The sequence below is a fragment of the Python bivittatus genome, unplaced genomic scaffold (genome assembly GCF_059951505.1).
Source record: "Python bivittatus isolate LINGU-HERP-01145 unplaced genomic scaffold, Pbiv_v1 ctg000670_np1212, whole genome shotgun sequence".
Lineage (NCBI taxonomy): Eukaryota > Metazoa > Chordata > Lepidosauria > Squamata > Pythonidae > Python > Python bivittatus.
This window is the reverse complement of record NW_028277094.1, coordinates 7,849,895-7,862,912: the sequence shown is the minus strand read 5'-3', so window position 1 is coordinate 7,862,912 and position 13,018 is coordinate 7,849,895. Positions and strand designations below refer to the sequence as shown.

The window sequence follows — 13,018 nt, the reverse complement described above, 5'->3', positions numbered from 1 at the left end:
ACTTCATCCCCAAAAGTAGCAGAAACAGCTATTTGTATTTAAAGACCGATGGCAATTGCTTCTTCTCAACAAGTTTTGATAGAGGTGGACTAGGAGGTACGACATTCCTCCTCTTTCATCTCTGGGATCAGAAATGCAGGAATAGCTATAGCACCCTTGGCAAGGGTAGGTACAAGATCTCCAGATGAGAGATGAGGCCACCTTCTCCCAAGACACTTCATTCCAGCACAAACTTTTTCCCAGTGTTCAAGTGAACGTTACTCCCCTGCAGTTCACTCACTGGTTCTAACCCTATCCTCCAAAGCATTAAAAAAATGGCTTCAGCCAGCTGAAGACCACTTCTCTTCTTAAAGAAAAGTAATTGTCCAGTGCTGTTCTTATATACAGCACATTTTCCAAATGTGATTATGGGGTTACTCTCCTGTCCTTAAGTGTAACCCTCCAAAGCTGTTGGCCTAAATTTTGTGGCTACAAACACAACTGCACTTTGTACAATCTGCCCATTGTTCTCACGTTCCCCTGCACAACAGCCTGTTGTAGACTTCAAACTCTGCAAGATTCTCATTACATCAGGGATGTACTTGCTTATTTTTGGTAGCCTCTAGAATTCCCCTAGGATAGAATGGTAAAAAGCAATTTGATTTCCTACCATTCTGTTGTGGAAGCGCACACAAGCTGTTATAGAAAACCTAAAACAGATTTAACTTAACGGGGGTGGGGGGGAGGAGACCAAAAAACTTGGCCTTTTCACATGAGCATGACCCAACTACACCTATTTGCATCACTCTCCCCCCAACCCTATCCTTCTGGTCCCCCAAAATATTAGGTGCAATTCCCAGTTACTAAAAGGCTGACAATCTCTACCTTATACATTTAATGACAGGGTACAAATAAAAGTGGGTAACCTACTCCACAGCTATAGATCCTTTCCAGATACAACACTGCACATGTTTGTTTGCATTAGCATACCTTGTCTTTAATGCCAACCCAGACTACTGTGTTTATGCGACCATTTTTAAATACAATTCAGAGCTTAAGAGGAAAAAAAAAAACCCACAGTGCCCAGTATTTTATACCTAGCAGTTAAATTCTTCACAACATCAAGAACAGAAAAAGGAGTGGATTCTACAAACACTGTAGTAAGTAGATACAGAATGTACAATGAAAAATTGTATATACAAGTCCATTTCAATATACATTGTAGCAGAAAATTTGGAAACAGTTCAGATTTTATACAACACGCACACACATATATATATATAAATACATATATACATACAGGTAGCCCTCGACTTACGACCACAATTGGGACCAGAACTTTGTTGCTAAGCTATGCGATCATTAAGTGAGTCACACATGATTTCACAATCTTTTTTGCTGCGTTTGTTAAGCAAATCATGCAGTCGTTAAGGGAATCCAGTCTCCCCCATTGACTTTGCTTGTCAGAAGCCCCCTGGGAAGGTCACAAATAATGATCATGTGACCCTGGGACGCTGCAACCATTGTAAATACATGCCAGTTGCAAAGCACCCAAATTTTGGTCACTTGACCACAGGAATGCTGTGATGGTTGTAAGTGCAAGGATGGTCATCACTTTTTTCAGTGCTGCCATAACTTTGAACTGTCATTAAACGAATGGTCGTAATTCAAGAACTATGTGTGTGTGTGTCTCCATCTGAAGGAACTTCGCCAAAGTTAAAAACTCTCTTTGCTTTGGTTATGAAGTGCACATTTCTTTTCATCCATTTTATACACCATTAACTCTCAACCATATTATAAAACGCACATTTGAGACCACTTGCATTGCTCTCTGCCTTTGCCTTTATGCCTGCCCACACAGTACGAAGCTCATGATCTAGGTCTGATTTATTTAACAATAATCACTTTTGAACTGATCGACCAAGTTGCCATGTGAATCACCTAAAATTTCCTGCAAGACACCAAGAGTATACAGAAACACTGACTTAAGAGGGAACAAGAAAAGTTACCTTCCCAGTCAGATTCCCTCTAGCAGCTGAACCCTAACACATGTGAAGTGTGCCAGGCTGAACAGAGAGTGCCACGAGAAACCATGATCTGCTGGACCACCAAAGAGAGTTACTAACCTTCAAAATGACTGATGAGTTAACTATTGCTGAAGTGATCCAAAGGGAGAAGGTGTGGATGGGTCAAGAAGAGACAGAGCACAAACTAATTAGTATTTCTTTTAGTATTAAGACATTTGGCTAATGTTCTATAAGATTTTCTACAACTATGATACAACAGCCTTAAAAGGATTTACAGTCATATATACAATTTGATGTAGATAATTTCTCTCTAGAAACTCTTTATTTCACCACCATGTAGAAAAATAAAACAAACAAAATTAAAATGAGTAAAGTCTTTACTCTAGATCAAGAAAATATCTCAGCTGTTAGAACTACGAAAGCATTCTAGGCAATCTTTTTTACACAAACTTTTCTCCTTTGTTAAAGTCAAATACTTGGGTTATTAGAACATTTGTAGTTGGTGAGGAAGCAGAATACATATACATACACAAAATGTAAACAGGTCTTTATAGTTACATTCAGCTAACAGAACAGCAATTCTTTTAAAATCAGGTTTTCAGTGCTCCTTCTAAGCTTTCCAAGAGAAGCTAATTACTTGTTCTCTCAATTACTTAAGTTATTTTATTAAATATTTATGCAGCTTGTAAACAGCTCACAATAAATAGAACACAGGCAGAAGGCTACAAAATGGTTCCTTTCCATATTCTAACATTGCTTTTAAATTTATAAAAAAAAGTTATGAAAAAACTAAAAACACATGGCTTCTGACTGCAGCTTAGTCAAAACAGTCTTGAATTTTTAATACTATCTTAGCAGATATTAACTGGGAATCAATGTCAAAATTTAAATAGATCATTACTTTAATGCACATACACACACGTGAAAAATTAGATCACAGGGAGGGCAGAATCAAAGCAATTGGAAAGTTTTGGGTGATCACAGAAATCAAGGTCTAGACAATGTAGATGGATCACACTTCTTCAAAGTTTGTTACAACACTGAGTATTGGTTACAAAATTTTAATCCCCCTTATTCAAAGTACTCACAGAGTATGATCTGTGAGCCACTTTAGAATAATTTTCCTGTTCTTGAGTAGAGTAAGTGATCATAACTAAATACAGCTATGCTCCAAAACTACAATCCAGGATTAAAAATTGAAACAAAGAAGAACTTTGATTACAGAAATAATCTAGTGAATCTGAAATATCTGGAAATTTTTGACATCTATCCAAGTATTGTATACATTACCCTAATATGGTTCAGCTAGAATGTTAACATACAGTTTCAATACTTACACCATAGGGAAAAAACTGAAAGCTTCACATTCTGTTTTACAGTCATCAAAAATTACTGCTTCGTGCAAACCTGGAGTAAAGCTTATTCTTAACTACAGTTTATCTGAAAATGCTGGGATGAGAAACTACATTTTGAAATGAGTATGTTCAGGCAAACTACAGCTTTGTCTAATCACTCTAGATTCCAAATCAGATGAAAAAACAAGTGGTTAGTTTAAAACAGAGAAAGGTGTTTCTGTCAGAAAGCGAGCAATGCATGGCGTGACTCTGAAGCTTGTGCATCTAAAATCAAATTATTAGTGTTGCATCTCAGTCCTTCTGCACAATAATGGAAGCTTAATTACTTTGAGGCAATACCACAGAAGATTGCAACATTCTTTCAAACCCATTTGCTTAAGCAGCTTCTTCATCTTGTGGCACTTCTGTCCATGTTAGTTATCAATATTAACTAAAGAACAATCCAGCCCTTAAGCTGAATTTGTAACATGTGGTTTTCAATAAAAACATTCTGTTTTACTTACAACAGTGGCTCACTTTTGGTTTCTTCAAAAAGCAGGATGAGCCAATTAACTATGCTTTGAAGAACTTCAGGGCATTTTGATCTTCTTTATTTTTGCCATTTTCTTCCCCAAACTTCCATATTGAACAAACAAAAAAATCAAATTAATTTTAAGGCACAAGACACCATGGGGATTTGGAACAGAGAAAGAAACATACATTGGAAAAAAGCAATATGTATTCGTCAATAAGCATTTCATTCTATTGTTGTCCACTGCTTGAGACCAAATGCCTGCCTTGCAAAGCCCTACATTTAAAGGATTATTGTGACCAACTCCCTCGCTTCGCAGTTGAAGGCAGGGAGAAAAAAACACAGGTTTAAAACCACCAAGAGGATCACCAGAACAGCCTTGTCACACAGTGGTAAGTCACACAGTTCCCAAGCCCCACATTAAATGAAATTACAGTGGTAATTTCAGGAAACCTAACGTATAAAGTTTAGGCTTTGATACAACTGCAGTTAGCAAAGAAGAATAAGTCCTGGCAAAGTGTATTATTGTTTTTACAGACCATAGTCCTTAATGGTTTAACTTACATAGTGGGAAGACAGAGGAAAATACTTTCAAATTTAAGTTCAAGGATTTTCTTTCCATAATTTTAATGGAATTAAAGAAGGAAATGCAGCTTTTTTACTGGTGAGTTGATCTGAAAGCAAAATACTCTAGCCTAGATATTTTTAAAGAACATTTCCTGATTTCCTACAACTTGTGGGGGAAAAAAAGCCAAAAAACCAAAATCAGTTAATCACAGGTAAGTGATGTAAGGAGGAGGATAGCTAGTCCTGATTCAATCAACGTTTTGGTAGAAGTGTATGTAAACAATAGAGTAAGCTTAAGGCTTAGAAAGAACACTGATCACGACATTCCCGTCTCACATCAAGACATCTACGTCTCCCTCGTGGTCCTCCTCAGTCACTTTTAAAGACAAAACCTCTTCATTGAGGAACAAGCCGCTTAGCCGCTCCTTCCGTGCCTGTCGCTGCTCTTTCAGCTGCCTCTTGCGCAAAGCCTTCTGCTGAAGTTTGCGCTGCTTGGAGCGTTTCTGTCAAAGAGAAGGAAAGGCCAAACTCAGTTCTCACCTTTGAAAGCAAGACCAGCTCACCCTTAAAAAGATAGATTTCTCGGTGTCTTTTACTAAATTCATAGTGAGCACTAGTTGTAGAACTTCAGTCATGATCTGTCCATTCACAGATAATCTTTTTTGAAAACACACCTTTGTTTTAAATAAAAGGATGACAATTAAAAAAGAGAGAGGAAAAAAAGGATACACATTTCCCCCCATCTCACCCCATCTGTCTTTAATTCAAGGGAGGGGAAATCAACATTCTTGTAAGGCCAAATCTTTATTAGTCCACTATTGGTTACATTTTTATACCACTCAAGAAAGCTGCAGGAGAAAATTAAAGTAAAACCAACAGCAGCCAAAGATTTAAAATGCACATTATGAAAATGTAGGTAACTGAAAGGTTAAGAGAACATAAATATTTTTCCCCAAGGGTATTAAAAAAAATTACAGCCAGGATATTACCACTGAAATGGTCCTGCATCCACCTGAGACAGAATTTTATAACGTTTCTTTTCACTTTAGATAGTAGGAAAATTCTTTTTCAAGGAGATATTAGCTATGTTTCTAGTAAGAAAAACAGGCCCTTGGAACTAACAATGCTAGTCTGAAAATATCAAGAGCCTTTTAAAACTTTGATTTTTCACAATATAAACAATGCATTTTTTTGAAAAGTCACTTTGACTCCAACATAGCAGAAATTACTGGGTTTTTAAAAATGATTTATGACAGCACAACACACCCATACAAAAAAGGTCGCAACTTGTCAAACTGTGGGTGCATTCACCCACAGCACTATCTCCTAATATGGTTTACCTGGCGAATTTTGTGAACCCACCCCGTGGTATGTGAACTACAATTTATGGTTTAGAAATGGGCAGATCCAGCCAATGGTGGTTTATTCAAGACAATAACATAAACATAGTGCGACTTAGCACAATATGTGAAGGCTGGGGCTAAGCTATGTTACACATAGGCCAGGATGTCGGGATCAACAATGAACTTTCCCTTAACTAGCATAACACAAAAATCCACTGATGTTTCATGGCTCAAAATATATTTTTGTAAGACAGATTTCTGTGCCTGTGACCACAAAGTGGGAGCTTTACTTTTGAATCCCGGATGCGTTCTGCAGCACTCGTAGATAAATTATTCTCACTATGAGCCCGACTCAGGTTGGCGCTGGAGTTTGAACCCGAGTTCCCAATGCTCGAACTGCTGCTGCTTCCTGAGCTGACCATGCTGGCGCAACTGCCGCTGCTGGTGCTGGCTCCGCTCACTCCACTGGCACTCCCACCGCTGTAGTTGCTCCGCTTCCAGGCCTCCCTTGTGGAACGCTGCCGAGGGCCGTGCTCCTTGATGTAATTTCTGACCTGAAGGGGCAGGGAAATGGCAGAGGCTTAGGGACTGAGATGAATTCTATGCAGAACTGTCTTCTAAGTGTGTTCAGCACCATCACAAAGTCCCTTCCGGCCCAAACCAGCCATTCTCAGGCATCATTTACAAGTCTAATGTTTTATTTGTGCTGATTCTGGGATTCCAAAATACCTTAAAATCGTATGTTGAGAGATCCCTGGATGATTTGCCAATATGAAGTTCTAATTCACAACAGTTATAAGCAAGAGCAACATCAAAATGATTTTCCCCATCCCTAAATATATTACTGAAATGAAGAATGCTAAGGATAGCACACAATACCCTAGAATGGACTTTTGCACAAAACTTCTGTGAGGAACCATTCGATACTCAGAACCAACCCTTAGGTGCTGAATTCCATAATTTCAAGTGTGTGTGGGTGTGGGTGTGTTTGTACCATGTTCCACTTTATGAACCTCACAGATCTAGTAAAGAAACACTGGCTGTATGTGTTAAGGCTACAGATAACTAAAAATCTCATTCTTGACCTAAGTAGTAATTGTAATAAACTTTATTACGGTCATTGACCAATTCAAAAAGAAAGCAAATTCAAAGCAGCACATAAAACCTCATAGCAAAACTTAATAATTATAGCACTGATGTGGTCAAAGTACAGCATATTTTAAGAATAGCAAAACAAAACTTAGCCACGTTCAGTGAAATAAAATCACATTGATCAGACATCAACCACTGTAAATAAATGGACCCGGGTGACTGGAAATTTGACTGGGTGGAGAGCTATTAGCTGCAACTAAGCACTTTTATAATAAGGGCAATATAGCAAAACATGGGTTAATGTTTCAGGAACTCCTTCACCACAGGGGCAAAGCTTTTGTCTGAATGGGACACCCTGTAATTTTCCTTCGAAACAGCTGTTGGGAGGGTATTATTCTTCTTCTGCTAAAAAAGATCATGCCTTATAGTCTCTTGACTGTATCACATTGACTATTTTTTATTAATTTTACACCCAATCCAGCCTGTACTTATGGCGACTCTGGCATCTGCTATTTGAACTTATTCAAGTACAAATACAGAGATCTTGGAACAGAATCGTTACTATTTACAGAGATATGCAGCACAGCAGTCTCAGAAAGACCAAGAGAAGGGGGCAAATGTTTGGGCTTATGAGATCACAGGCTACACCGACATACCTGTTTCAGCTTTTCATCAGTGAGACAGTTCAATTCGATAATGAATTCATTGTCTGTTGGTGAAATCTGAGCAGTGGGATCAATAATTTTAATAATATCAAGCTGCTCTCGAAGTCCCATCTCCATACTGACTTTCCGACTCAGATATTCAATATATTCCACCTGGGGATAAAACCCACAAATACAAATGTTACTAACATTGCTGAGAGCAATCACTTACAGAAGCCCTTTTCAAGGAATGCCTGATGAGTGATGATCAGCGACAGGACCTTTCCTGCCTTTTGAATGCTCTCTCCAGACAAGTGTGGCTGGCATCAATCCTGCTCCCATTTAGACAGTGAGAGACCTCATAAACCTCTTCCTTAAGTGCTTTTCTAGACAATAATTATGGCTTTTCTATAAAGAAGTTCTTGATATCCTTTCATAATGAACAGCAAAAGATGGGGATAGACAAAAAGTTACTTGAGAACTCATGCTACATTGAATAAGATCACAGGGGAAAAAAAGATGAGACAGTATTTTATTTATTTATTCATTCAAATTTATTGGCCACCCAACGCCAGTGGATTCTTTCTTTCTTTCTACAATTAAATAGTAAGTTAGCTCTTACAAATTATATTGCACTTGAAAGGAAAATAATTCTGCATTTAGGATGACACATCCTCCCCGCAAAAGAAAGAAAGGGGGGAAGAACAGGTTCCCATAAAAATCCTGGGCAATGCCATTCTTCCCTATTGTAAACCTGGGACTATCAACTCCAGCTGAAACCATTCCTTCAGATTTGTCCCGTTTCCAATAAACAGTATCATAATATATTACATTTGTTCATTTATTTATGAATGAATTCATAAACTGTATCAGTTGAGGCTACTCTAAGTGGTACACTAAAGCAATGGATGCAGCCAACACAGTATGCACAGGAACACATACATCCCTTTCTGTTCAGGCAAGAATTTAATTTTCTGAAGAGAAACTTTTCTATTAAGGTCTTTCTTTTATAAGCAACACCTTCCAGTTTCTATTAACTTACAGCCTTTTAACATGTGACATTTTTAGAGTGGTTTCAACTATTCTTAATTGTCCTGTGTAGCGCAATATACCAGAAGAAATGCTCTTATTTCTTTATTATTTTATTTGCCAGTCCCAAGACCAGGACCGTATTTGGGAAGAGAGACTTATCTGTCCTCCAGAGGCCAAGGATTTACCTGCTCATCATTGGTCATTGCACTCCATGGAAGTTCATCAAGATTCCGGTGCTTGTTTTTCTTTTTCGGAAGCAGACAAGGGGAGCTTGGAATACTGGGAATGATGTCGGAAAGCACATCACTTCCACTTGCAATGTCACTACCAGGCAGCTTACAAGCCAACAAAATAAAACAGAATCAGAATACAGCATTCAATAATGTATACCACAACATTAATGTTCGCTATACAAATTAAAGCTACGCTCAAGCCTAAATATGCTAATATAGAAGAAATAACAAATAATACATTTAAACTATAATCTAGCCTAAATACACTAACATGGATAATCTTCTACTGCAGAAGCAGTATTTCTTTTGAATAACTATGTCTAACGTTTCAGGACTGTTCTAAGAATTCTGGCAGCTTCTTATTGCATTGGACAGCAGTTTCTCCCCTTCACCCAAAATACTACAAACTTGTTTTTTACCTGCCATTCAAACTCACTATCCGACCAGTCCCAGTACGTGCTAATGGAGGAAGAGACGTCACTGCAGACACTGCCCTCAGGGAACAGGTCAAAAGATGTCAATTCCTGATCATCCAAGAGAGAGAAACAATCATCCTGGTCACCAACAGAGACCGAAGAGAAGAGCTCTTCGCTGCATTCGGAGCTGGCTACACTTGTGCCACAAGAAGTTAAGTTCCATCTGAAAGACAAAATGTCTGTACAGTTATTTTAAAGGACTGTCTTGGGAATGTTGCCATCCTTGCCATCTTTACTCTTCATTTTTTATTTATCACTGTATTTTTTCTTATTGTTACTGTTTTTATCTGTCACCACCCAGAGTCATTGGGAGTTGGGCAGCATATAAATGCAATACATTATTATTATTATTTACAAGGCAGAGTATTCTAAATAATCCAATTGATTGATTATGTGCCATCAAGCCAGTGTTAACTCTTAGCTACCATACAGACAAATTTTCTTCAAGAGGAAATAACTCAATACTCTATTTCAAATATCAAGAATGCCCCAAGCTGGGATTATGAATGAAAAGAGGTAGATGATGCAGAATCTTCCCTATCTCCTACAGATGCAATCAAATCAAAACTCACTTCCCTTCTACAGCATTTCAAAAACAGTAAACCTCTACAAATACTGTACAGTCAGTTCTTGTTATTTGCAGTAGTTATATTACTTATAAAGTTGCTGCCAATACCAAATTAGCAAATGCTGAAACCTCAGCTGGGGAGAAGTGCATCGGGAAACTCAAATGTTTTGCCACTCTGCATATCCACGAATAAGGAAGAAAGCACCACAAATATTGATTTTGCAGTTCCAAAAAAAAAAAAAAGGAAGTAACCAAATTCCCAAATAGAGAATCCGTGAATAACTGCAATTGCCTGTATTTGCTTTCATTGTAGCATGAAGGGACAGAAAGCTTTCTCTGACCATTTCTGATATTAAGAAAATAATTAAGTTATATATACAAAATGTGTCTGCAAATAGCCCCCAAAGCTAAGAGGGCAAGGGTCCCTCCAGCGCCCAGAGTCGTCTGGAGTTCTTTAAACTGATGTAAATCAATCAATCACTAACACAAAGTGTCTGTGGAAATCCCACCTTCCTTTCAAAGCTGGCTGGGGGACCTTGGGCCAGTCAGCTCTCTCAGCCTACCTCACCTCACAGGGTTGTTGTAGAAAATGTAGGAGGAAGAGGGAGTACTGTATTAGGTATGTTCGCCACCTTAAGTTATTTATAAAAATACAAAAGGTGGGAAAAATTCTAAAAAAGGACCTTCACAGCCATTTGTAAATAGAGACTAGGAGAAATTTAGAACAGTTCCAACCCACCAAACTTCTCTTCCCCCTCGAGGTGCCTGAATGAAGAGGGAAAGGAGGCCTTTCTTGCAAGGGGGAAGCACCGGGGCCTCCCAGGCCTCCCGAGGAGCCCCCTGCCCGCCCCCCCAGTCCCCTCCTCGAGCTCAGGACGCCGTCCCCGCCCTCTTTCTGGCTCAGGGGGCCCATCCCGCGGCCCCGAGGCTGCGGGAGGACCCCCGGAAGCCACCCCGTCCTCCCAATAGCCCCGCGAGGTAGGCCGGGCGGGGGGGGCGCCGCTTCCCCGCCATCCCTGGCCGCACCTGTGGGCGTGCAGTCGGCGCAGCGGGTCGGTTCGGTGGCAGGAGGAGAGGTGGCAGCCGAAGTCGCTGACGTCCAGGCAGGCCGGGCCCTCTTCGCCCAGGCCGTGGGGGCGCGGCGGCGGCGGCGGCGACGAGAGGACGGCGCCGGGCTCGTCGGGCGCCAGGAACTTCTGCGGCTCCTCGCCGGCCATGGCGCGAGAGGAGCCGATCCGGGCCTACACCGGCCTCAGCCGGCCGCCATGAGCCGAGGTCCCACCGCTCCTCGCCGCGCCGGCCGAGAAAGAATCGCCTCTGGGGGACGCGGCGGCAGCCAGTCTCCGCCACAGCCCGGCTACCGGAAGCGGCCTTCCCCAACTTCCGCTCGCGGGGACGAGGAGAGCGCTTCCGCCCAAGGAGGCCCTCTTTCCGGTCTCCCGGAGCGCAGTAGCGTGAAAGCGCCCTCTCCTGGCCGAGGAGAGCCGGGGGCGGAGCCAAGAAGCGAGGCGCCGCCCAATGCCTAGTTATGTCTCTCTGTGTATTTTCCTTAACATTGCATATTCACTCCTTTATTTTATTTTCCTTAGTATTTCATATCGTTTTATTTATTTTATTTTTCTTGGTATTTCATATTCATTGTTTTATTTATTTCCTTCTTTGTACATTTTCCTTAGTATTGTATATTCATTGTTTTATTTCATTTTTCTTGGCATTTCATATTCATTGCTTTACTTATTTTATTTATTAAATTTATGCGGCTGCCCATCTCAAATACAGTAGGTGACTCTGGGCGGCGCACACAATGAAAACAACAAAAGCCAAACCATCAAAAAGTTTCGACTTTGCTATGGGAGTTTTACATTTCAATTTAGTTTTACTGAGAGTTTAATATCTATAAACCGCCTTGAGCTGGTGAAGATGGAGGTGGCAGGTAAATTGGACAAATAATTAAATAATCACGGTGGTCGTTCAGGTTACCAAATTAACTCATTAGCTGGGTTTTACACAATACTGTAAGCCAAAAAACGCTAAGTATAATAATACAAATAATAAGTGGTTAAAACTATAATAATAAATAGGTAAAGGCAATGAAGCTTTGCATTGAAGGGCATTGTTCTGATACACAATTTTACTCTCTCTCATAATGTGTGGGCATGCATGTGACAGTGCACTCTATCTTATTTACAAAGGTTGCTTTGTAAGGAGCACAGCGTTTCTTTCCCCCACCTTATCCCTTTGTTGAATGCCTGATTGCCTTCCAAGAGAGCACACCATTCCCCCACCCCATTTCCTCAAAAGCCAGATGCCTGAAGCCATAAATTAGATCGGTACCAGGCAGAGAAGTTGCAACGAGAGAGGCCCTAAATTCCAAAGAAGTTAGGTATTTAAACTTAGATTCACCTCTTTAGGCCCACCTTTACTTTTCCCTGGGTCATCCCAAAATTCCCTTGTATGGATATGAGGGGATGTACTATCTGAAATATCTGAATATGCCTATAAAATCTTTGTTGCTTGCTTTGCAAGGGGTGGTTCTGGGCAAGATTCCTTGAGCCATCCAGGTGGTTTCATTGGCCAGTAAAACCTCTGTTAAAAGCCTCATCTCAAGTCTTCTTATTTGGCTTTACTGAAACTTGGGAAATAAAAGGTGCCATACAGCATGTTATGCAAATGCAGCAGCTAGGTTTGTAACTGATCTGGATAAAGGGGGGAATGCAGCTGCTGTGGTTTGTGGAAGCATGGTTACTAATAAACCACAGTTGGCTGGGTTCCACATGGTCATAAATCATGGTTTACCCATCACCCTGGCTGGTCCATGTGACATCCTAAGGCACAAGGCAGCAAAGTGCGTTATGAATTAGGCTTCGTGCGATGGGTGATCTCTGTCTCATGCAGACAGGATAAAAAGTGGCAGAACTGAGGGTGCGTGAGAGCAAGTTGGGTGAGTGAATAGAACTCACATCGCCTTTGAGTTGACTTAGGGTGACTTCACGGAAATGCCCCGTCATTTCTTGGCAGCGACAGAGAAAGGATTGGGCGCCTCCCGCTTCTAGGGTGTGTCCCCCATCCTGAAGAGTCACCCATTGGGGGAGATGGGCAGCATACAAAAGAAAGGAAGGAAGGAAGGAAGAGAAACCTAGGTGAGCAGGTGCTAATGGCTAACACTGTTTCTCAACCTTGGCAGCTTGAAG

At 40.6% G+C, this 13,018-nt stretch overlaps 1 protein-coding gene across 4 annotated transcripts; it reads right to left on the bottom strand.

The window, feature by feature from the left end:
- Window positions 1-937: 937 nt before the first annotated feature.
- On the bottom strand, window positions 938-11,208 carry FAM199X (family with sequence similarity 199, X-linked). Of its 4 annotated transcripts, none has more exons than XR_015798079.1 (7): window positions 10,854-11,208; window positions 9,203-9,422; window positions 8,736-8,885; window positions 7,531-7,692; window positions 6,123-6,336; window positions 4,776-4,942; window positions 938-3,976 (listed from the first exon to the last, which is right to left on the bottom strand). XR_015798079.1 is itself a non-coding variant. In XM_088151657.1 (7 exons), the coding sequence occupies exons 1-7, from the start codon at window positions 11,042-11,044 to the stop codon at window positions 3,931-3,933; spliced, it is 1,200 nt and encodes a 399-aa protein (XP_088007783.1). In that variant the 5' UTR covers window positions 11,045-11,208; the 3' UTR covers window positions 940-3,930. The 4 variants fall into 4 exon arrangements, 3 of the variants coding, with proteins under 3 accessions (XP_088007786.1, XP_088007783.1, XP_088007784.1); XM_088151657.1 differs by having other exon boundaries at window positions 940-3,976; window positions 6,073-6,336; XM_088151660.1 differs by having other exon boundaries at window positions 939-4,942.
- Between the last annotated feature and the right edge of the window lie 1,810 nt (window positions 11,209-13,018).